At 38.2% G+C, this 26,524-nt stretch overlaps 1 protein-coding gene across 2 annotated transcripts in view; it reads right to left on the bottom strand.

Annotated features, from left to right (window-relative positions):
• Positions 1-25,959, bottom strand: part of rock1 (Rho-associated, coiled-coil containing protein kinase 1) — a 77,582-nt gene extending 51,623 nt beyond the window's left edge. For both annotated transcript variants that reach the window (XM_079612079.1, XM_079612078.1), the window contains exon 1: positions 25,011-25,959. In XM_079612079.1, the coding sequence (XP_079468205.1) occupies positions 25,011-25,109 (99 nt within the window). In that variant the 5' untranslated portion in view covers positions 25,110-25,959. The remainder of the gene's footprint in view (positions 1-25,010) is intronic.
• Between the last annotated feature and the right edge of the window lie 565 nt (positions 25,960-26,524).

Raw genomic sequence — 26,524 nt, 5'->3', positions numbered from 1 at the left:
CATAAACAACATCTGCAAAGTTGCAACGCTCAAAGTTCAAAGCAAAAGAAGATATTTTATTTTAAAGAAATGTTTTTTTTAAGGACTACAACAAACGGCTGGTAGGAACTACACGACATTCCTCCCGGGTTAGTGACATCACCAACCCTAAAATGTACATAAACCCCGCCCCCTGAACACGATTTATAGATTATCAAGACAGAATATGCGAATCAATGACTAGAAGATAACTACACATAAGCTACATAAATTCATCAACTAACCATTCAGAAATGTCCTGTTCTTCTACATGTTGTCTCTTCTTCTTGAGTCTCTTCATCATTGTCTGAATCCGGTTTGAACATAAAAGGCTAAAAGTTTTTTTAAATTTTCAGTGCATGTGTGTGTGAGTGCAAACTCTTGAAGCTCCGCCCTCGGTGCCGCGAGTAGCGGCTCATTTGCATTTAAAGGGACAGACACAAAAATGGAGCATTTTGGCTCACCCTCAACAAGTGACAATTTTAACATGCCATTTAAAATATCTGTGGGGTATGTTGAGCTAAAACTTCACACACACACTCTGGAGACATCAAATACACACTCTGGGGACATCAAATACTTATTTTACATCGTGTGAAAAGGGCATTAGACCAAAGAGGAATGAGTTAAACAAATTTATATTTTAAAATGTAATGTATTCCTGTGATGGCTGGTTCCAAAAGAACAAGATGCAGGGAGAAAAATCATCAACAATTACTCGACCTCATATTTCAAACTCATAAGACGTTTGTTCATCTTCAAAACACAAACAAAGATATTTTAATGATATGAGAGAATTATATATTTTCATTGACAGTCCACACAACTACCACTTTGACACTTAAAGGGATAGTTCACCAAAAAATGAAAGTTCTGTCAGTAATTTCTCTCCCTCGTGTTGTTCCAACCCCGAAAGACTTCCGCTCATCTTCACAACACAAATTAAGATATTTTTGATGAAATCTGAGAGCTGGCTCACTCCTCCATAGGCTACTCAGAACGTAGGCTCACTATTGGCCAGCATCACACGCATCAAATAAAAATTATTTTTATTTTACAGACAAATGCTGATTCATCCAGTAATGAAAAAAGTTCAATATTTAGGAATGAGTCACTGAATGATTAAGTCATTCACATTTTAAATAGACTGCAGCCATTAACATTTCGTCAGAACCTCTAGTAAATGACGTTATGTTGTTATTAAGTTGTCTTCAGAATCGGGATCTCTGTTTGAAAGAAAAAAAATTGTGCTTCTTAATTTATCCAGAATTACTTACAACTGTACACAATGAGTTGCTAATGTGTAAAAACACTGAAACATGTGGCGCACCATATTGATTTTATTATCAAATTTGCAGTTTGATAACCGCATTAAGCCATATTGCAATTTCAGTTTTATTTCGATTATTCGTGCATCCCTACATCAATGTCTCTTTTTTGTCATTCTGAGCTATAGCTTTAGTGTTGTTATTCCTCGACATACCCATAGTTTATAAATCTCCTCTTCCAATCAGCTGTCATTAAAACAATGCCATGAACAATTCTGTGCCCCATTAAACTAAAAACTGATTGGAAGCACACAAATTATTTTTATTTTTTAAATCACACCAAATGTAATCAGACACAATAAAATATATTTTTAAAGCATTTTCAAGGACAATATTCAAAATTCCGGCAATTTTTAACCTTGAAAAAAATAAAATCAAGCATTTTCTAAACATTTTTCAAACTGTGGTAATAACAAACCTCTCGGTTCAGAGATGAATGTTTGCATAACATCCTGCCAGAGAGAATTCTGGACGGCCACAGTCACATTCCTCAGCAGGACCGTACACGTCAGAGAGCTATTTTAAGAATGCAGCCAAACAAGCTCCCAACAAAGTAGAGGAAAAAACAGCCAAGACCACAGTCAGAAAGTGAAGAGGGCCTTACAGCGCTCCAGACTGAGATTAGACAGGCGTGCCACACACACGTCCAGAGACGGTGGCACCGACCACACATGCAATAGTACTAATATTAGCCTACATGTTTGATCTCTCAGAAAGTTGACAGGAGCTCAATTTGGGATGCAGATGCAAATTTATTTTTATAAACCAAAAAATATCTTTTTTAGCAGTTTTATAAGATATAATTGTTATATTCTAACTGACGGAGTTACGTTGGATTACTACCATTAACATTAGCCATTGGTCTTCAATAGTATCATCCATTAGCGGATCATGAAATCCACGGGTCGAACCACAAATGCCAGATAACTACAGTGGTCAAATTTAACCATGGTTTCTACTTATATGAAAAACAGTTGCCTAAACACATTTAAAAGAAACTAATACACAAAAACTGCTATAGCTTAATATTTAATACAATTCTATATGAATATGCAATGCATGCCACAATACCATGGTTACAGTGATAGTGATACTACAGTACATCCATGGAAAATGTTGATGATTTGTGGGTTAAAAAACCCCACAGACTGGATCGTTGAGGCTCAATGTTTCTCATGTTTTCCACATCAGTGTTGTTGAAAATGTAAGCACTGGTTCATCTGGCTATAATAAACTAGTTGATCTCACCGAGACATTTGTGTTTCTATCGGAGAAATCAAACAGTTTGATCACGTGACCGGTCAATGAGTAAACGTATTTGTTTTAAGCTCTTGCTGTTTTTTGGAGCCGGCTGATCAATAGTCCGTGTGGAAAAGGAATGGGAGCACTTATCAAATTGGTGTTGGCACCAGTGCAAGCAGGTCCTTAAACTGCAGGCTATATCAAAAGATAAACATGGAGACTGAGAACAGTTTCTAAAAGCCGACCAAAAGCCAAGGCCATGATAGAACGTGTTTTTAAAATGTCTCTTGTAACCTCAGCAATCACAGATATGACTAGTGCTGTCAAAAAATGTTAAATACTGAAATTGTAAAACTGTAATGTTACCAGTATGGTAGTATAGAGTCATGATTTTGTTCAGTATTTGAGAACAAATGGAAGACAAAGGGAAGTGAAACAGAAGATATTTGAATAACTTTGGGATCCAAATTTTCATTTTCCACAGAATTATTATAATTTATTTTTTCATTTTTGGGTGGACTAACCCTTTAAACGCCATTCTTCCGTCAGAAAAACAAATAGGCTAGTGCTTGACACTAAACAGCAACTGAATGCTCCTAGGTATAACAGTTCAAGTGAAGACAGAGAGAGACATAAGAGACCATATACGAGGTCTTCGTACCATCGTACCCGCCCATTGACGTTCAGTCGCTTAACGGCTGACATTTGCCTAAACTGGATGTGAGGATCACGTCAAAAGCAAATAGCGCCCATTATAATCACTGACGCTGTCTACACCTGATACAGTACAGATGTGCGTTCAGTTTCTGACGTTCTCTACATGCTCGAGTCTGTCAACAATAATCACAATAGGCCATATAATGACCCAAATTTAAGCTCTCTTACTACGATAATCAAGACTTTGCTATACCATTTAAGTTATTTAAGATTTTTCGATGATCTTAAATTTGATCAAAAATGAGTTCAGTCAACTCAAGACTTTAAGGACCCGCGGGAAGAATGAATTTCTGAGTTCCTGAATGTTTCTGCGTGTGCGTGATGATCTCGGTATGTGTGCAAGCATGCATGCGCTTTAATAAGGACAGCCCAATTTGTGATGTAAACACTGACAATCGCAGCAAGCCTAGTACACATTCAAATTACACTGTGAAGTGGCGTTCGGGACACAGACATTGGCGTATAAAGTGAAATAAGTGCTGCATTATGGGACATTCACACAGGACATTGAGTGGAACCGGAACTGGCAGTTTCATACTGACAAGCACCACTCGTTTTCTTCAGGAAATATAAAAAGCTAGTTTGAAAAAGGAAATTATGAAACAAAGTTTATGAAACAATCCTTTTCTTTAGAATAGAAAGTGACTATTTCGCTTCACCTGCCATCAAAATCACATCTAAACCACTTCAACATCCTGCAATACACTCCATGCGTTAGCTGTGCTTCACTGCACATGTGCTAGTGAGTGACAACAGCACAGCTGAGGCTTTGGCCGTTTCTCAACATGCGTCCTTATGCAATCTTGCATCTTTGTGCATTCAATAAACATCATCACCAGCCACCACAATGCACATGAGAGCAACAAGCTCAATCCTCACAGACATGCGTTTGGTGTCCTCGTGTCCTTCGTTGTGTCTTCACGAGAACGTTGTGCTCATGGAAGTGAGAAACACTTACTCATCACTCATTCACCTTCTACTCAAGCAAGCACTGACAAAACCACAGACGGGTGTTTCTATAGCAATTACGTGACATAAAGCATGAGAAAGCCCGGAAGTCTTTAAACCGTTAACACAACCTCAGGGCGAAGAAACAAATCTGCTAGCGAGAGGTGTAAAAGGAAGTGCCATGCTTTGTTAGGATCACTATGACAAATTTACATTTACAAAACTGCTTTAGATTAGTTTTACAACATAATTATCAACTAGTGGAGTTGTTATATTGATAATGAAATAAAACTCAAAGAGACGGCCATGTAAGGCTGAAACAAAGTCATGTTTTTTTCAGAAGTGACGCGTGACAACTGCACCACTGATCCAGATCCGTTGTGTGGTATAGGCCTGGAGAACGATCGAGATGACCTCACACTCAGCATCCTTTACTCCGGTTTACAAGCCAGCCACACTGATACAGACACACAGTGCTAAAGTCACATCTTACCTTCTGGAGATCTTGTGAATAAATGAATGTCTCGGTGACTAAACTGAACTGACAATGAAACATCTTACTCTCTTAACTGAATTGGCAACGGCTAATAATTACGCCTCTGATAGGCCAACAATAAAAGGTCTTAAAATTCTATGATTAGCGAATTTGAATTAGCGGCAATGCTTGAATGGTGGGTTCATTATTGTTCTCAATGAAAAACTAAATAAAACAGTACAAAATATTGCCAAATAGGCACTATTTGTATGTGGTGCCATGGTGGGCACGCGATGTAACCTGTGTGTGGCTGAACACCGCGTAACACCAATAACACACACTAATGGCGCTTTTCCACTGTATGGTACGGTACGGTTCGGTACGGCACGGCACGCTTTGGCGCTTTTCCACTGCATGGTACGGTACGGCTCGGTTCGGTACGGCTCACTTATGGCGCATTTCCACTGCATGGTACGGTACGGTACGGCTCGCTTCGGCTCGCTTTAAATGGTACCACCTCTGTTGAGGTTCCAAGCGTACCGTACCGATACTAAATGTGACGTGAAAACACTGCAGATCACTGATTGGTCGACAAAATCGTCACTTCAGCATCATTGTATATTTGCTACACGAGACACTAGCCTAAACCCGCTATATTTAAATAGCCAGACAACAGCAAACGCGGTAGCACCTGTTTTTACTTGACAAAAAAAGTAAAAAAAAATCAAACAAGAAATGGCTGAATCGTGGTCAGTGGACGAGGTGCAGACGTTCCTCTCGTTGGTTGCCGAGGAGCGGAAGTAGCACAGCTCTTAGCCGCACACGGCTACCACCGGACATACAACTTAACGATCAGTCCCACCCACTTTGAAGCGGTACTAACTGCAGTGGAAAAGCAACCGAGCTAAAGCGAACCGAACCGTGCCGTACCGAGTTGAGTCGTACCACGCAGTGGAAAAGCGAAGCGAGCCGAACCGCTCCGCGCCGTGTTGAACCGTACCGAACCGAGCCGAGCCGTACCATGCAGTGGAAAAGCGCCATATGGCAGCAAGCCTACCGGAAAGCTGTTTTGAACTTCTGAAACGACTCCAAACAAACTTCATTTTGGCCTGATTTTGTTTGAAATTATGTCCGATTAGTTCGTTCTTTGATTTCACATGAAGTATGCTATATTGGGTCCTTAAGTGGGATAACTTAAAAGAATGAATCTCATAAAACCTTCAAGAACAAACAGAATCACAATTCATTTTCTGTGAACAAAAAAAAAAGGCTTGAGGAGGATTGCTCTCTCGGATTACGTACACACGTTTTGAGCTTCCACTTATCATATTTTATGTGCTCTGTGCATTTGTACCAGCATTTTCCTCTAGGGTTTTAAGCACTGTTGAACGGATTCTTAAACACCTCTGATAGGCCATTGTGTTCATGAGCTCAACATATATGTCTCTGATAGGCCATTGTGTTCATGAGCTCAACATATATGTCTCTGATAGGCCATTGTGTTCATGAGCTCAACATATAGGTTTCTGATTGGCCATTGTGTTCATGAGCTCAACATATAGGTTTCTGATTGGCCATTGTGTTGATGAGCTCAACATATAGGTTTCTGATTGGTCATTGTGTTCATGAGCTCAACATATATGTCTCTGATTGGCCATTGTGTTCATGAGCTCAACATATAGGTTTCTGATTGGCCATTGTGTTCATGAGCTCAACATATAGGTTTCTGATTGGTCATTGTGTTCATGAGCTCAACATATAGGTTTCTGATTGGCCATTGTGTTCATGAACTCAACATATAGGTCTCTGATTGGCCATTGTGTTAATGAGCTCAACATATAGGTTTCTGATTGGCCATTGTGTTAATGAGCTCAACATATAGGTTTCTGGTTAGCCATTGTGTTCATGAACTCAACATATAGGTCTCTGATTGGCCATTGTGTTAATGAGCTCAACATATAGGTTTCTGATTGGCCATTGTGTTAATGAGCTCAACATATAGGTTTCTGGTTAGCCATTGTGTTCATGAGCTCAACATATAGGTCTCTGATTGGCCATTGTGTTCATGAGCTCAACATATAGGTTTCTGATTGGCTATTGTGTTCACACACTCAACATATATTATGTCTCTGATTGGCTACAATGATCAATGCTTCAAAAACATGTTGTCTTCACCGAGTGCTTACACAGATACACACTGGAGCGTTTTAAAGCAGGTGTCAGCGGATCCCCAACATATCCACTGATAGACGCCTGCTTTAAACAAGGGCGGCGCATGTTGAGAAACGGCCAAAGCCTCAGCTGTGCTGTTGTCACTCAAAAGCACATGTGCAGTGAAGCACAGCTAACGCATGGAGTGTATTGCAGGATGTTGAAGTGGTTTAGATGTGATTTTGATGGCAGGTGAAGCAAAATAGTCACTTTCTATTCTAAAGAAAAGGATTGTTTCATAAACTTTGTTTCCTTTTTCAAACTAGCTTTTTATATTTCCTGAAGAAAACGAGTGGTGCTTGTCAGTATGAAACTGCCAGTTCCGGTTCCATTCAATGTCCTGTGTGAATGTCCCATAATGCAGCACTTATTTCACTTTATACGCCAATGTCTGTGTCCCGAACGCCACTTCACAGTGTAATTTAAATGTATAGCCCATGTACAATTGTCAGCTATTAAAAGATTGAACACCAGTGGGCATGACCAATAGTGCAGTATAACTATACGTCAATGTATTGCTCTGGAGGCAGGCAGTCTAATGCAAATGTGTCTAATATGAACCCATTTAATGAATTTTAAGCTCTACACCATCACCTCTTTCAGTCAGATTGATATTTTTTTTCAGAACATGCGCAATAAGACCAACTGAGGTGTTTACAGGAAGGATTTGTGTTTAGTTAAATTGAGGCATCAAATGGATTATTAAATGTAGTTTGGCCAGGTCTATTATTCCTCCGTCCTCAATTTCTGTTACTGTATTGAAAAAAGTTTCTGATTAAATTCACACATAGTCCCTGTTCTGGTCTCAGGGTCTCAGGTACTTTCTTTACACAGACACAGTTAATTCTTTGGATGTTTTATAATAATTATTATTATACAAAGCTATCAGGCAAAGTCCTTGCTCTTCCTGTTCACTGAAGCAAGGCCTTGCGAGGACAAAAAGCACTGCTCTGGAGGCATGATGACGAGTCAAAACTGTTCGAGTCTTCAACAGCTAGAAAAACAATGATTCATATTTTTGTTGTAAATCGTCAAAAGATTGTCAACTGCTCTAGACGCATCCAATGGCCAATTTAGTTAGTGACATACTACGTAATTCAGGAAGGGGAAAAAAAATGTGCTCCAACAAAAGTTTCATTTTTCCAAATGACTCAAACTTTGCTTGTCTAGGATCAAGTCCTGCTATTCATGAATCACCAACTTTTTTTCCCCCCAAACTGCAAATCTGTGCCTCGACCCACAAGAATATACATGGACCATAAAGCACGGCACTGTAACACGCATACACTTGGAGCCACCCTGTGGTCCAAGACAAGAGGTTTTTTGATAATCTGGGACTTGTATTAAGAGGTGGGTTGGGTGGCCGGAGGGAGGGAGGGGGGGCGAGCAAAGGACTTCATTTATCAATGGAAACTTAAAGGGCAAAAACAACACTGTCGTGTTCAGAGGCCTGGGAGCTTGTCTTCAAAGATCATTACTATTCATCTTCAACCTATTTAAAGAGATCATATCACTGCACTAGACTTGGGTTTAACCGCTCTATTCATGTGGATTTGCTTTACAACACATCCTTTTTGGGTCTTTTATGCTTTTGGTGACCTGGACTTTCAATGGAGGGACAGAAACCTCCCAGTTCTCTTTTAAAAAAAGAAGTGTTTGAAAGATTAAACAAAGTCTTTTGGGTTCAGAACGAGATCAGGGTGAGTAAATGATGACAGAATCTTCTTTTTTGGGTGAAATGTCCCTTCAATGTTAACCAGAAAACAAATGAAAAGGAGAAAATCCCTCACTGCTCTTAGATAAATAACAATAATGTTGTGGATTTAATTCATACATCGAAGACTATGCTTGTTTTCTTTGTATATCTAGGCTAGAGTTCTCAACGGGTCGGGTCGGCCCGACAAACCCGACGGGACCCGCGGGGTCGGGCCGGGTTCGGGTCGAAAATATAAGCAAATGACTCGGGTCGGGTCGGACCTCGGGCTTAATCTTTTCCGCTCAGTGAAAAAATGAAAAATAAAAATAATAATCATCGCTGCTGTTCACCGTAAAGAAAGTCTGGCTGCTGCGTGTAACGTGGCGTGCATCATGGAGAGGGGTGCGGGCAGACCTGACGCCGCTGCGTGCACGCCTTTAGCCTGGAGAAGAAGATGGAGTTGGTGAAAAGTAAACTTGCCGCAGGTGAATTCACCATCGCTACTACAGGAGTGGGAAATCAGAGGTCTGGAAAGTGTTTGGACTGGTGCTGGATTCTGATGGAAATTCTACAGGTTATGTTGTACAGCCCGCCCGCTGGCTGGGTACATGTTTGAGTTCTTTTTATTTATTATTGTGTGAAGATTTTTATTTAGACTAAGGCATATTTATATAGCCTATATTTATATATTTAAAGTTTATTGTTTCAGTTGTTTGTACTGTTAAAAGGCGTGGACATTAAAGGTTGATTTGAATTCCCGTCTGCTGGTCAATACGTGTATGAGAAAAAAAAATACACGGCCGTCGGGCCGCGGGCCGGGTTCGGGCAGATAATTCATGTTGATGTGTCGGGTTAGTTCGGGTCCGGGCTTTAAAAGCCACGGGCCGGGTCGGGTCGGGTTGTAATTTTCAGGCCCGTTGAGAACTCTAATCTAGGCTAACTAAATTTTTTAATTGATGAAAATTGCAAATACTTAACCTTAAGTCAGCAGTATCTTTCTTTCTTAAATCTGCTATCGTCCACATGACTGTCCATTTCTTGGTCTTATCACTGTTACAATGAATGTTTCCTTACAAAGAATATGCATGCTTATGATCTATTTCTGTATTTTATAGGATCTCCTGTTCGAAAGATCGGAAGATTCGTGAAGGTTACACTTAGGGCTGGGCGATAAAACGATAACGATAATTATCGCGATATAATTTTTCTCGATAAAACGATATCAAGAGTTCGATAAATGTTCGATAATGTTTTTGCGCCAAAAGCGGAACGAATCTCATTTGAACCGCGCGCGCCACACGGACCGTTTATCCGCTCGGCTCAAAGTCCAAACGGCAGCGCGAGTTCACTAGAGCAGACGCGTTTACTCTGATCCATAGACATGTATAAAGGCTAGATGGCTTACCGGCGCTGAGAGCCAATGGGACCCGACGACGTCACACGGCGGCCATCTTAGGACAGCACCGCTCGTCCAGTTATAACATTAAAGTCTATTGTGCATGTAGTGCTGAAATAACTATATTTTGCTCAATTTTCAACCGATTTTCAAACGGCTTGGTGTGTCATAAACGTCAGGGATGCCATGAAACACACAGCTACGCTGCAATGTTAAGCGTTTCTCAAAACGTGAAGCTACAATTTAAACATCGGCATCAGCACAAATCATAGCCACGTTAATAAGGTTTGTAATAAACCAAACCGTTTGTAAATCCGTCAAGAATTCAGCAAGTTACGAGCATTTGTCACTCACCTTCCGTCCACAGCAGCAGGGAGCAGCAGCGCAGTCTCCTGACCTAAGATGGCCGCCAAGTTGACGACACAGCTGACTCCGCCTTGAGCCATCTAGCCTTTATACATGTCTATGCTCTGATCGGTCTCAATCACGAGATCCAGTGAGAAGCGCTTGAATTCAGCGAGGAACACAAATGTCTCAGTGATTTAAACCAGTTTAAAGGCAGATGAGACCGCGCTGACGAACAGGAGAAGCACTGTGCGCAACGATACAGTCAGAAGCTTCTCCGTCTACACATTCCCATCATTTACCACGGATTTAACGTTACTGTAACGTTAGCCTAGTAATATTAACTCCACCATGAAATGTGGGATATATATATATTGAATTGTATAATATTATTAATGTAGACAATGTATTAAAGGACTAATGGAATATAATTACAGTTTTTAATAATGTATTTAGGCTACTGGTTTTCATAAATACCATAGAACCATAAAGTTACATTTTATCGGTGGTTATCATGATCTAAATGCACGATGCTGGATGACCAATGGTTAATTTTAATAAAACTAAAGAATATTACATTTTACCAAATAAAAATAATGTTGTTACTTTTTTTTAACAGATGTTACTGTTTTTATTAATGAACATAAATTGTATAAAGTAAATCTGCATCCTATTCCTAACTCAAGCTAATACTACTGAAATAAAGATGTTTATTTTGTTAAGGAAAAATGTCAAATGTTTGAATGTTCTACCTCGGATTTGTGAATGTTCACCTGTTTGGCAAGTGTTTGTCATGATATGTTCTGACAATAAAGAGTAGTTTAAAAACACAACGCTCTGGTTTCTAACTTACAGCTTTCACTTAGGAGTAAAAATCTGTCTTTGAACTTGAAATAAATAAAGATTTGACATTTATCGATAATTATCGATATCGACTGATATAAAAAAAAATATTGTGATATTTTTTTTGGCCATATCGCCCAGCCCTAGTTACACTTCCTGCATCTGTCAATGATCTGCGTGATGTATTGAAGACATGCTTTCACTTCACGGAGGAGTTAAGAAATGATGAATTCATTTTACGTTGAAGAAGACAAAAGCTCTTTGAGAGGGAAGGCTCGTGGAAGCTGACTCTTGGTCCATTCCCTTTTGCAATGTTTAAAACTGATCAGCTGATAGAGTAGATAGTTTTATATAGACCCGCTTTTATTTTTTCATGTTTGAGTCTAAGAAAAATCGCATTGGTTTAATGTGATGGTGATAATTCCACTAGAAACAGTTTAATTACATCCAACAAAAATCCACAATCACAAACTGATTTTATGCAACCATTCCAGAAACAAGAAGTTATTACGAAGTAAAAATACAATTAAGTGGTGCAGGTATGACATCACTTCGTAGGCCAAAACGCTGTAGCGAGTTTGCATTTTAGCACTTCAGTTCCATCGCCCCGAAGTCAGTGGGTTTTTTGAATGGGGTTTTTGTTAAAAGGCTGAAATAAGGTCTGTGTGAACACAAGCTCAAGACACTTTCACGTTTATTCTATGACATCAATACATCAATATTACCACACTCGTGATTTTTTTGGGCTGTTACGCGTCTTGAAAAAGGCGGTTGCTAAGAAGAGGCTAACGAGACTACGGAATAAACGTCATCAGCCGAGGTAAACTCAGTCTGCTTTAACAGCAGCGTTATGATTATAATTGTGCTCTTATACTCTATTCTAACTCAAACGCTCTGGGAAAATGTTTTTAGATAAAAACTGAAAGTTGTCGGAAGCTTGGGGATGGAGACGTTGAAGTCGTGAGACCGCGGTGTAGTTTGTTTATAGCCTTTAGCTTTTTACTTCTGGTGACTGCATTTAGGCTTCAAATTTCATAAAAGTTGTGTTCATCTGTGTTTATTTTATTGTAGCCTAATTATATTGATGGACAAAACGTGCAAGTATCATAAACTTTTGTTGAACACAGAATTTGTTTTTGGCGATAATCCAAAAGTCAATGGGAAAATCCTATTGGGTTTTTCTCGAGGGAACCAGTGTGACGCGAACTGCCGGTTGGCCTACAAAGTGACGTCATTCCTGCACCGCGGTTTGTTTTTGGTACGCCAAAAAAACTTCCAAACAAGGTCATAAAGTCACTTAATGTCTACCGGCAACACGCTGGTGTTTCGTTCCTGATTAATGACTCAATGACCCCATAATGATGAGTGTACAACCGATGTATGCTCATTGCTCAACAGCTGGAAAATACCCATAATGCACTGAGAGTTCCCGCGTCTCGCCAGGAGATGCCGCCCGCAGCTGAACCAATCATCCATCAGTTTCCCAAACCGCGCTGGACCAGCCTAATATCATACAGGTATAAATTCATTTTTAATTTAAATTATTATTAAACTGTTTAATTGACTGTTCGCAAAGACCCGCCCCCCTTAGTTACTGTCGCTATGTCCGACAAGCTACGCCGCTCAGTGAAAAACATTCCGGAGCAGAGAGGAGACAACACGCTGACAGACAGGACAGACCGGGTTACTTTTGATACTAAACATATTAAACAAAGTCTCACCTTTCAAATTTGGTCATTTTCTAAAATAAATGTAAACAATAAATACCGTTTTGTGGCTCTTTAATGTGTCTGTCAGATTGCTGTAGAGCATCAGTTAAAGCCGCTCGTGAACCGATCATCTCCTCCTTCTAGTTCATTTATAGCATCAAATAAACATGAATGAACATCAGAAGGAATGTTGTTTTAACCGCGGAAAGGCGTCAGTACACTCCGCTTCTCAAGTTCAAATCCTCCCATGTTAATCTACTAACTCTCCTGACTGCTTTGTCGGACAAAATGGCGGATGGCGAAGTATGATTGGTCAGATCACCTGTCAATCAAGCTCCCTGCGAAGGGTCAATTGAGGTTTAGCTATACATGCTAGTAGTTTCCAAGGCAGAGTTTCAAATTATTATTATTAAACGGCAAGCACAAACTATGCACAAGCGGCAGCCCGAATTCCAGTGTCCAAATCCACTCACTTGTTTTCATGCACTCCTTCAAGTGGACTATATTAGTGGATTAGTAAAATGATGATTTATTTGATTGGCAACAGCCCTATGGTGTCTTATTACTATTCTGATTGAACTTACGGATTCATTTCTGGCATTAAGACAATAATTGTATGAATAATCTTCATCTTTCTTTTGTTGTTGTTATTGCTCAAATTGTTATTTCTATTAGGTCTTTTTAATACACAACTAAAAGAGCACTTCCTGTTTTATACTGTATTATATGTATTAGAGGATATATAACTCTAAACTTTGACCATGTTCATCTGTCTAGAGACCTCAAAGCATAGTCTGCTTAGAGTTTGTGCAACTCCAATGAAGCTGTAGTCGATGTCATTTGTAGAGTAGACGGGCCCTAACAAAGACTTAAACACATTAAAAAAATCAGAATTAGGTCAGTGTGCGGTGAGAAATGTTGTCAAAATTGTAATTTCTGACACGTTCCTCCAGGAATGTAAAGTCAGAGGAAAATATAACATGCGCTGGAAACACTGATGCTCAGAGCAGAGGCCAGGGAAAAGAGTGTGTGTGATCGGCCAGTTGCCCTGAGGTAAACGCAGTGCTACGCTCTGAACACCGCAGCTTCACTAGACATGTCAGATCCCGAAGTAACCCTGGAAGAGACGGCATGAGAGGCGGACGCAGGACAGGCGAGACATGGGAGAAACCGGCCGGAGGTGAAAGCTTCAGATGAATGAAACAAAAGCGACTCCACTCTTTCTGTTTGCACTTCGAGAGAGCAAACACAAGGCGTACACCTATACAAATGTGAATTACTGAAAGGCGTTTGCATTTATCAATCACTTGTGCCGATTTACAGCCATTTTAACAGGATCTTATATAAACCCATCAGTTCTAATCTACAGAGACACCGCATTACCATTCATTCACTGAGTTTCTCATCCTCAACTTTTCCAGAAAGGTTCCCGAGCACCGAATCCTCAATATTATCTGTATAATATTCTGCATGATTTAAATGTGACAATTTATTTGTATAATCATGTATAATGTAGTGTTGTTGGAATAGTAGACATAATTTAATTTTATATTTAGTTTTATATGGACTCCAGGAACTATTTTATGGAGTCTAATGGAGCGAGAGATTTCCGAAGAGTTATGTATGCGTGACGGTGGAGTTTTTCATGTTCATCATGTTTATTTACTGGGAGTTTGAACGACGTAAAGGGCTCCAGAAGCCCCGGATATAAATATCTTCCACATAATGAAGCATCTCAGTGCAGGAAATGATTTCGCCTATAGAACAGATAGATCATATAAACCTGAGAATCTATTCTTGTTTAAGGCAAGTTGCACCAGTTTAGTGTAAGTTATAAGCTTAGTAAAGGTGGCCAGGACATGGGATTTTATTTCACGAATTGTCTATTGATTTCTCCAATATGGATTTATCAGAATGCTTTTATTTCATGAGCACAAACAACTGAATAGAAAAAAAAAACATTTATATCCTGATCACATGGTTTGCCAGCTTCACAGAGGTGCAATATTTGCCCAAGATTAAATGGTATTACAGTTATTCCATACTGTCACACACACACACACACACACACACACACACACACACACACACTGTAAAGTCATGTGAAGATCGTTCCATCATGTCATGCCTCCTAGAGGATTTTCTTGTTTTGTCTGTCAAAATGATGGTGAGCATTTTCAATTATGGTAACACATTACAATAAGGTTCATTAGTTAACATAAACTAACAGTGAACAATACTTCTACAGCATTAATTAATTTTAGTTAATAATAATTCCAACATCTACTAATATATTGTTAAAATCAAAGGTTGTACTTGTTAACATTAGTTAAAACACTGTGAACAGCTGTTAATAAATAAATACTGTAACAAATGTATTGCTCATTGTTAGTTCATGTTAGTTAATATATTAAAGGGGTGGTTAAATATGATTTCCCTTTTCTAACTGTAGTTAGTGTGTAATGTTGCTGTTTGATCATAAACAACATCTGCAAAGTTGCAACGCTCAAAGTTCAAAGCAAAAGAAGATATTTTATTTTAAAGAAATGTTTTTTAAGGACTACAACAAACGGCTGGTATGAACTACACGACATTCCTCCCGGGTTAGTGACATCACCAACCCTAAAATTTACATAAACCCCGCCCCCCTGAACACGATTTATAGATTATCAAGACAGAATATGCTAATCAATGACTAGAAGATAACTACACATAAGCTACATAAATTCATCAACTAACCATTCAGAAATGTCCTGTTCTTCTACATGTTGTCTCTTCTTCTTGAGTCTCTTCATCATTGTCTGAATCCGGTTTGAACATAAACATTGACATTTTCAGTGCATGTGTGTGTGTGTGTGTGTGTGTGTGTGTGAGGTAAAAGGACACAAGCTGTTGAAGCTCCGCCCCCTGTGCCGGGAGCAGCAGCTCATTTGCATTTAAAGGGACAGACACAAAAAGGTGTGTTTTTGCTCAGCCTCAAAAAGTGACCATTTTATTAACATGTTAGGGCTGTGCGATATGACGATATATATCGGATGGACGATATAAAAAGTCTATCGATTCATATTATGCTCTATCGTTCATATCGTGGTGTCGCAAAAAACATTGTTTACGGCAAAACTTTTTTCATCATTTGGAGGACTGCAATCTTACACGCCGCCATGAGAATGCAGGCAGAAACGTGAATAACATGGCGAGTGAAGGGTGATGGAACCGGGTGTTTCCGAGCAGGACCAGCCAGGACAAACCGAGGAGCTCGTTCCTAAATGAGGGGCTACCTCTGTAGCCTGAACATGATTTGGTAAAATTTCTTTGTTTAGTTGACTATTATATTTTGATAATGAACATGCTGCTATGTCAAGTTAGCAATGCAATAACGTGTGCGCGTGCCGTGAAGCGTCGGCGCGATCACAGGAACAGGAATCCGTTACTCCGTAATTTATGGTCATACGGATAGAAGCAAAAAATGATTCAAAACTGTAAAGCCGTAAAATACAGAAAACAAGCTCGATTACCTTTTCTAACATCTCGGTTTCCTTTTTGTGAACTTTGGACCCTATTGCATGATCCGAAGCTCAGCAAAATGCTTCCTTTCGTTTTGTTAATCTGTAATTATTTAAGGCAAATAGCCTATATTTCGCATATAGGCCTATATATTAGTTTTATATATTTAGCTTTATTCTGTTTTCTCCGTTCACAGAAGCGCTTTAAGTGCGTGATGTGACGTTGTGTGGATCCATGTTACACTATCCTGCGATTTTCGCTGGTTTCAAAAAACAAAAAGTTGCATATTACCTGCTATTCATTTTCACTGAAATGTAGGCCTAATTTTTTGACAGTTGGTGACATACAGTATGGAAAACTAACGCCAGCGCATTCCCATTGCGACTTATCAATGATGACTGACAGCTGAGCATGGGCATTTCACTCGTTGGATAGGCTATGCGCGTCAATATCACATTTGCTCAGTCTGTACTATTTGAATTCATGATTGGTTGACTGGCAAATTAAAATAGTTAACAGAACGATAAAATAACGTTGTTAACCGGGTAATGGCCATTTCAAATAAGCGTGTCTGTTCCATAGACAGTATATAAACGGTCTGTTCAGAACGATTAAATTTAATTTGGTTTTCGGTTCTGGTTATGCTCCTGTCAAAATTTCGTTTGTTTGTTTTCGTTCATTGAACAGGTTCAGAGCCCTGATTTCTGCTACATTTTAAACATCTTCCATTGAATTTTTACATTTGGTATTTTATATAGCAATATTTTATGTTGGGCCTGTAATCATTTGTTTTTGAAAAGTGTTTTAAATTTCGTTCATATTTTATATTTCTACATTCTTAATCAAACATTTGGCCATTTTTTTTGAGAATATTATATATATTTTATATATATATATATATATATATATATATATATATATATATATATATATATATATATATATATATATAAAACATTTTTGAGGATATACTTAATATATACTCAATATATATATATCAACTTTTCTTTTATTTGATATATGCTAAAAGTATTTTCCATGTAGTAATTATATATATAAATTATTAATTGATTGAATTTACAGAAAAGGTACTATATCGTGATATATATCGTTATCGGGATATGAGATGACTTATATCGTGATATGAGATTTTGGTCATATCGCCCAGCCCTATAACATGTTATAAAAATATCTGTGAGGTATTTTGAGCTAAAACTTCACACACACACACACACACACACACACACACACACACACACACACACACACACACACACACACACACACACACACACACACACACACACACACACACACTGAGGACATCAGATACTTATTTTACATCTTGTGAAAAGCATTATACCACCCCCTCAAATAATGTTAACAAATGAACCTTAAAATAAAGTGTTACATAAATTATTTGTCAATGTTTTAAGATTTTTTCATTAAGCGGACCAATCTATTGCTTTTATATCTCTGCATTATCTGTCCCAGAATGGTCAAGCCAGCAATAGCAAAGACATTTCTGAGTGCCAGACTGTACGAGGCTTGTTTAGAAGATCTGTATTATGCAGATGTTGTTTTGTTGCTGGTTTTCTTCTTCTTCTTCTGGTTATTACTGGTATTGTGTTTATGAAATATACTGTAAATCAATGTGAACTCTTGTAGCTTCTGTCTGGGCTGCCCAGTCACAGGAAAGCATTATTTAACACTTAATAATGATGCATTCAAAAGTTAATGACCAAAATAATTTGTACAAATGCTCACAATGCTGTTGTAGATTAAATATAATGTTGATAACATTGAATAAATATCTTTTCACCAGATTAGAAACTGAAAGATATTCACAAAAAATTGTCAAAATAAAAGTTTGGTTTAACTTCAAGAAATGATGACAGAAATATACTGTATACTAAAATGTATTTCTCAAAGTAATGATAATATTTTTATTTCTAAGTAACATGTTTTAAATGTATATTTCTGTTGTGCAGCATCTTATTTGACAAAAAATAAAAATGCAATGTTTTGTTGTAAATTAGTTGTAATATTTAATTGTCAAAATTAAATGGAAACCAGAATTTAGGGGGAATAAAATGGATTTCATGGGACCCTACATTTTAAAAGTAGTTAATTGTGAAAAAACAAGATTACATTCATTCTCAAGGTCTAACAAATATGTGGAATGCATTTCCTTCCCCATGAATGGCAAATGAATATCGGGATAAATATATCGTATGAAATGGAAAAAATATAGTGATAATATTTTTGGCCATATCGCCCACTCATTAATTGGTGAGTCAATGAATCGTTCTTATAATCATTAGATTAATCGATTATCAAAATAATCATTGGTTGCAGCCCCATTATATGATCGTATAGTATATGACTAGTTGTCTAGTGTGTTTCCGTTCATTCAGCGCGGGTTTGTCGAGAAAGTGGTTATAAAATGCTGTTCACACTCGTAAAAAACAAAGCGCTGCACTACTAGCCATTAGCATCTGCTCCAGGTCAGTCTTGTTTTGTGAAACATGACAGGGGATTAGGGACAAACATAAACAGTGAGACACATACACACATTGCTCGCAAATTTATGTATTTTTTCGGAATCGGTGAATTCGTCAATTACGAAAATACGTCAATTTGTGAGGAATGACGTGTCGGAACAGCCCTAAACACAGCATTCTGGGTGTGTATTACTGCCATTTGTAGTTTTCTTTTGGGACCTGAAAACTGAAAAATATGTTTTTTGCACATGTCCCTATTTCATATATCTACATGAAGCGCATTCAACGAGGACATGGTGGTGAACAACAATACCTGCTTGTGACAGCGCTTGAAAATAACCAGCATCTGAGGCTATCACTAAATATTAGACACTTAGCCTATACTTTAGACGGAAACTTCTTGATTCTGTAATCCTATTACAGTATTTTCACTATAAAGAAATTGTTAAAGTCCCCCTGAAGTCAATCATTTTTCCCTTAAAACTTATCTTTGATAACCAAAATTACATATCTAAATAGTTTTTTTCTTCATGCCTTAAAATAGCTTGAATGTAACTCTAGTCGACACCCTTGCCTCATTTAGTATTCGCGGTTCTATGAATATGCAAATGAGCCCCGCCTCCACTCACTCACTCAGCTCAGAGATCCACTGGTTGACCTGATTGGTTACAAGCTAGTGTGTGACGTCAGAAACACCAGCGATTTCACACCGTGTCTTTGGTTCAATGCAGTTTATGCAATACTCAGCAATGCTGTCGACTTGAAACACATTAGAATCACCACATATACCCCTTTTCCACCAAGGCAGAGCTGGTGCTGGTTCGGAGCCAGAGCCTAGTTTCAAATCGGTTCTTTGTTTTTCCACCGCCAAAGCACCAGCTCCGAACCAGTAAAACTGGTTCTTAAGTAGCACCAAATCATTGCAGGGTCTAGAACGGAGCCAAGTAAGAACCGCTTGCGTCAGGGGCTGGGGGCGGGGTTACCGTGACCAACAAGACGAATAGAAACTTGTGACCGCCATTTTTAAATAGCAGCTAGTCGAGCTAATAGCAGCTCGATTATAATATCCGTCTATGTAAGTTACGGCGAGCTGCACGAACGCGTTGGATTCCGATGTATTTTTGCAATCCCATGAGGATCCATAGTATTGCAACGTCCGTTATTGTTGATGGCTTGTTCGAGATGCATCGGAGCGGCGCGGACCGATCAGAGCTCCGGGAGTATTTGGAGAGCATACGACTCCTTGTGCTTTTGATCGCTTTCGCAGTGCTTTAATGTCACGCGGCGATCGGTCTGCGAGTAGCCGAACCATCTCGAACAAGCCTGGTGTGTTTTTGTTTGGCGCTGCCGCGCTAGCGTTGCTGGGCAACATGAGATGTATACACAGTGACGTAAGATCTGGCTCTGTTTTGGCTCTCTAGCCTGTGGAAAGGCAAACCGGTTCTTAGAAGAACCGTCAGTAGAACCAACTCCGAACCGGCTCTAGCTCTAGCTCTGAACCAGCACCTGGTTCTTGTTGGTGGAAAAGGGGTAATAGACATAAACAACTTGGTTTTCACCATGGGGACTTTAAAAATATGAATAAAAGGAAGTAAACACTGTAACCAACAGGGCACTCAGTAATAACACTAATTCTACAGCACACAGTGAAAATGACATGAATGAGACAGTGGCCGAATGGATCCTGCGCAGAGTTTCAAGAGTCGCCCGTGAGCCTCCAGAGAAGCTGGACTCTCTCTCGTCTGCATTCAGTTCACACAGACCCACCGTCACACACACACAGCACACGCATTCATGCAGGATACACATGCGCACTTCAGGACATCTCATAACTGCACTCTACTAGTCTGCACGGTTTCTGAATGCTTATTAGATATTCAAAGACTTGTTTATTACATGTTATAAATGCATATTTGCTGATTGTTGACAGTAAAAGAGAAGCTATTGTTTTCCTTGTTATTACTGAGGAGGATATAAAATCAAAAGCTTTAGGCCTCATACTTTTCATATAGCCTACCTTTTCATTTATCCAATAATGTAATAAACTGTTAAACAGAGATCATAAGCTAATGGAGACGGAGAATGGGTGCGCGTTGTGCTCAGGCGCTCTCAGCGGCGTCAAAATAAAAGTCCTGCTTCAGACACATCGGCCCAACAGAACCCCTATCGGCCTGATGCTGAAATGTGAAAAATGTCAAATATCGGTCAACATATCGGCCTTGACGGATGCGCTGTTGACTACCGGTTGACTGACTACTATTAAAAAGAATACGTCATTGTGTAGGCAATTGAGCAACGAAACTTATCCCATGATATCACCACTTAGGCCTAGCACCAGTACAGCACTAATACTTGTTTGCCAGTTTGAAGACCAATATGAAAATAAAAATGAAGCTCTTAAAGTGACAGCAGCCTAATAACCCTGCAGCTGTCGGTCATGATAGTCAAAGAACAAAAGACTAAGAGAAAATCACTCTTTTGACTGAATCACTTTTGTCACTTTAATTGCAAGCATTGATAGGTATCATTTTTACAATGAAGACTATGAAGACTGTCCTTATTTTATTACTGATGTTTACTTGTCTTTTTTTTTTGTAAATTTAGTTCAAAGTTTCAAATAAAGCCTCCCTGTGCTGTGTGAAAGCAATATCAACACAATTACCCAAATTATCAAACAAATTATGAGATAATAATAACAATATCTATTCTATATGGCAGCTTTGGTATCGAAATGTAATAGAATATTGCTATTTTTCAAGGTATTAAAGTCAGAAATGGCAGTATCGTGCCAACACTACCATACAGTGCTGTTTATAGCTGAATTATTCATATATTAAAATGAACAGATTAAGTGGAAGACATGTGGTTGTCATGTTAATAGCACTACAGCATGAGGTATGATAAAACCATTCAAAGACCTATATTCTAAAACAATAATTACCACAAAAATATATATATTTCTAGTGTATAACTTCTTGTAGCTCCAACATGAGCAGCAGAATGAACTGATAAAATGCATACCTGAATGCAATGCAAGTTGCTATAAGCATAAATACAGCGTACGGTGTGGTAACGGCTCTTTCGTGTCACAGATGTTATTTTATAGGAGATTTTACCATGGCTGGCCGATATTTTCGATTAATTTGAATTTAATGTTTTGCCTTTTATTATTTTTAAATTGAGTAATTGCAGTTTTGAATAAATGTTAGCAAACGTTACAATTATAAATGCAATGATGACTAAAAAAAGCAAAGTTACTAGACACAAGTTGAACTTCTAACTTGAGCGGCGCTCTTTTAAAATGCCGTTTCATGGTTGAGACGCTGCAGAAGACACGAGTGCGACAGCCAGACATAAAAACAATAGAGAAGCAGCACAATGGAGTGCAAAAACCTGAAAGAACTACTACTGTATGTTTCATATTTCATGTTTGTATGATGGTGACAGGTTTTTACAAAGCTTTTGCTGTTACTAATGGCCTATTACTGGTGTTATACTTACAGTCTTGTTGAATGGCCTTGACCTTTTGGGTTGACCTCTAAAACTCAATCTCTACTTGTTGGCTAAGAAATATTTAGCAATTTTCTTATTTTCTGTTATTTATAGGTATATAGGATATGTTTTAGATAAGTTTGAACAATATTTGCCTTCATATTTTCTGCAAAGATATTTAACAAATAGGCCCAAGACATTTGTTTAATGTCCACACCATGTTGATAAGTTCAGGTGTGGCGCACTTACTGGAATTGAACTTTTTTTAACCAGATGATGGTTAATAAAGACATTGGGTCTCATTCATGAAACACAAGCAGAACGAATTTTTGTGTAAATCGTGTGTAAAGTGGTTCTGGCGTAAAATTTTCGGATTCATTAAAATGTTCGTATTTTCCAAATGTTAGTTGGTACGAAAGAAATCTACACCTGCTCCCAACCACGTGTAAATAGTGCGTTTAACTTCCGAACGTTTTGCTCATTAATAAGGCTGCATTTTAATTCACCTAATCGGGTACATTTACACACAGCATTTTGAAAAAATATTATTATATATAGCAATACGTATGTTTTTTCTTTTTACTTTTATTATGAGAGCCAGTAATAGCATCTGCAAAAGGAACACTTTAATAAAATAATTAATTGCTTTCAATAGGGCTGGGCTATATTTTTTCGAAGTGAACTAATTCGTTTTTTGCAGTCGCTTCATGTCGAACCATTTTCTTTTCACTTCTGGGACTGTTCGATTAACAGATAAAACTCCAGTAACTGCATCTGTATGCTGCCAAGCTTCCTTTTTTTAGGACCTGATACGCCACTATAGGCTACGCTTGAAAATAAAATGTGGCGTTTTTAATGAACATCTGATAATAAAACTTCAATTTCTGCATCTGAGAAATTGTTCTTTTTCATTCGCTTTTGAGAAGACATGTTGAAATCCTTCGTTTGGTGTCATAATATGATGCCCATATATAGTTGTCAGTCGGATTTAATGGGCGGAATTTATGGTAATTGAGAATGAGCGTGCACGCGCGTCCCATTTACGACTGATTGGAATTCATAACACACACACACACACACGTTTCACTATCACATCTGACGTTTACGAAGTATTTGTGAATCAGGAGAAGAGTTTTCGGGAAGGTCTCTTTACGCGCAAATCACTCACATATTTACTCGTATATTTACGAATGTTTCATGAATGAGGCCCAATGTTTGTTGCTTGAATCATATTGTAGTTACATTTTGAAGTTGACGAAACGAAACTATCTGTTTTAAAGACAGACACACTTGTAATTGATCAACCGAAAAGGGTTATGAATGGCTGCAGTAGGGCTGTAAACGATTAATCAAATCCAAAATAAAAGTTTGTGTTTACATAATATATATGTTTGTGTATTTTACTTGCGTATAATTATTTTGTATATATAAATACACACAGGCATGTATATATTTGAGAAATATTTGCATTTGTATACTGCATATATATTTGTATATGATTTATATTATATATAAATAGAACTATTTTATATATAAATAACACATTTTTCTTACATATACATGCATGTGTGTGTATTTATATATACAAAATAATTATACACAATACACACACATATATTATGTAAACACAAACTTATATTTTGGATTCGATTAATCGCGATAAATCATTTACAGCCCTAGGCTGCAGTCATGTATAAATATGCATTTATACACACACTCCCACACACATATATAATTTATAGCTGTCTGATTCAATACATTACTATACTGTGAAACCCTGTGACCTGTATTTACTACAGTGGTTGTCAAAGCCTGTGAGACTCAAGACTACACAGAAAGTGTACATGAAGTGTCATTGATGTCACTATTAATAATTGAAGCTCTCAGTGAGAATGCTCTCAATGTAAGGCAAGATTTAAAACTATAACTATAACACACACAATATGTGCGCCTGAGTGTCAACTCACAGCAATTCCTTAAGAAATCACTTTCCAAATTGCACATTTCATGACGGGTCAACTCAAGAGTACAAATGCAGATCATATTTAAGTGTATTGAAAAACCTGAGCATGGAACATGGGTGGTGAGGCCTAGTGGTTAAAGCAGACCCTGCTGGTTACCAAAAGGTTGTCTAGGTTCAACCCTGAAAACTTCGGCATGAACTAGTACTTTCCCTCGTTTAACAAGAAACTGAATCTGGTGGTTCCGGGGCCAACTGTGTTTGTACTACACATTGAAACGAATAACTTTGAAATAGCAAGTATTAATACGGTAATTATCGTAATTCATGAAAAAATATAGAATCAAGGAAGTTACAAAAAAGTAAGAATCTAGAAAAAATAAATTCAGCATCGCTTACAAAGTCTGGCTTGTACACAAGTGATCACAGGCTGGCGCGTGCATTGCAATGTCATAAAGCATGATTCCGCTGTTCTGCATATTTACAGCGTATATAGCGCATTATTGTACTGTATGCATGCATTTCAAGATTTATATTAGATTGTGCCTACCTTAGTAACAATTACCCAAACAAACCCCTTATAAAAGCAATAACAGAGTTCCAATAAATCTGATAAACTCACCAGCAGACAGTCTGTGTTGATCTCCGATTTGGGATCCTTCAGCATAGCATCGATCTTCTCGAAGCGAGCTGTCAAACTTTCTCCAGCAGACATATTCATAACTGATCCGATTCAGACGTATGAACGAGATGTGAGTCTACTGGCTAAGGTTAGCAAATTAACTCGCTAACTTCCTCTGCCCTCACAAAGCAAGCACTAGTTTGATCAAAGCAGCGTTTTGTGTCTCACAGTCTTGTTCTCGCTCTCGTTGAAACGTGTACGACACCGAGAGAGGACGAAAAGCCACATTTTCAAAAACAAAACAACAACAAGACAAGGTGTCGGATTAGTCCATGACAACTTGGCGAACACAAAAGCAGCAGCAGCAACAGATTACAGTGCGCTAAGCTAATTTAGCTTCGGGAGATATGTGGAGAAGAACCAGCTCTTTTAAAACAGACGAACGGATCATATCCGCGCTAAACACGAGAGGGGATAAAATAAACGTTGCAGAGTTAGCATGCGGCCACATGAAATGAAGTTTCTCCAGGCCTCTGTCCATAAATGCCTGCCAGGCCAAACGAGTCTGACAGCTGCAAAGTGAGAAGTGGCGAAAAAAACTTCGCCTTACAAATTTCGATCAGTTAAAACAAGATCCTGGTTAAAACGATCCTTTACGGTTCTTCTGCAATAAACATCTCCGAGTCCGCGCGCCGGCTTCTACTTTTCCAATAAAAAGTATGTAATCCGCTGTGCTGTAACTGTAAGGATAGTTCAAGCTTTAATCGATGTTATTATTCAAAAAAAAAAAAAAAAGACTGGGTGCCCGATTTTCTCCCACTGCCTGACCAACATGTCCGCCTTCCTGTGAAACACCCCGGAGAGTCAACTTCGAAACCTCTCCGACTGCGCATGCGCAGAAGCTCTCTCTCACTGTCTCACACACACACACACACACACACACACACACAAACGAGTACAATGGCGGGTCGTGTTGTAGTAGTATCCGCTTGCAGAACGGCATAGCCATCAGTTTCAGGACTGCAGCTCCAGGCCAGTCTCTACAAATTAGCTACCGTTTAAATGGGTCACTTTTCAATTTGTATGCATATATTTATAACGAGCTTTTTTTTTTTTTACATAATGATGTTTAAAGTTAATAAACATAATAGTTCTCACTATTATACTAGAATATGTGGATTATTCCAAGATTAAATACATAAAGAGTTAGTTTTGACAATAATTTTAACCACTGTGTATTGTGTAGTTCATGTAACCTGTTGTAAAAAAAAAAAAAACAGGTTACAAAAATATATATATATATAATAATAAAAAAAAAAATATATATATATATATATTAGGGCTGTCAAAAGATTAATCACGATTAATCACATCCAAAGTAAAAGTCTGTGTTTGCATAATATATGTGTGTGTACTGTGTATAATTATTATGTATAAATACACACACATTCATGTATATATTTAAGAAATATTTGCATTTATATACTGTATATACATTTATATAATTTATATTA

Source organism: Phoxinus phoxinus (assembly GCF_949152265.1).
Source record: "Phoxinus phoxinus genome assembly, chromosome: 5".
In the NCBI taxonomy this organism is placed as follows: Eukaryota; Metazoa; Chordata; class Actinopteri; order Cypriniformes; family Leuciscidae; genus Phoxinus; species Phoxinus phoxinus.
The sequence above is the reverse complement of the archived record's forward strand: the minus strand, read 5'-3'. Positions and strand labels throughout refer to the sequence as shown.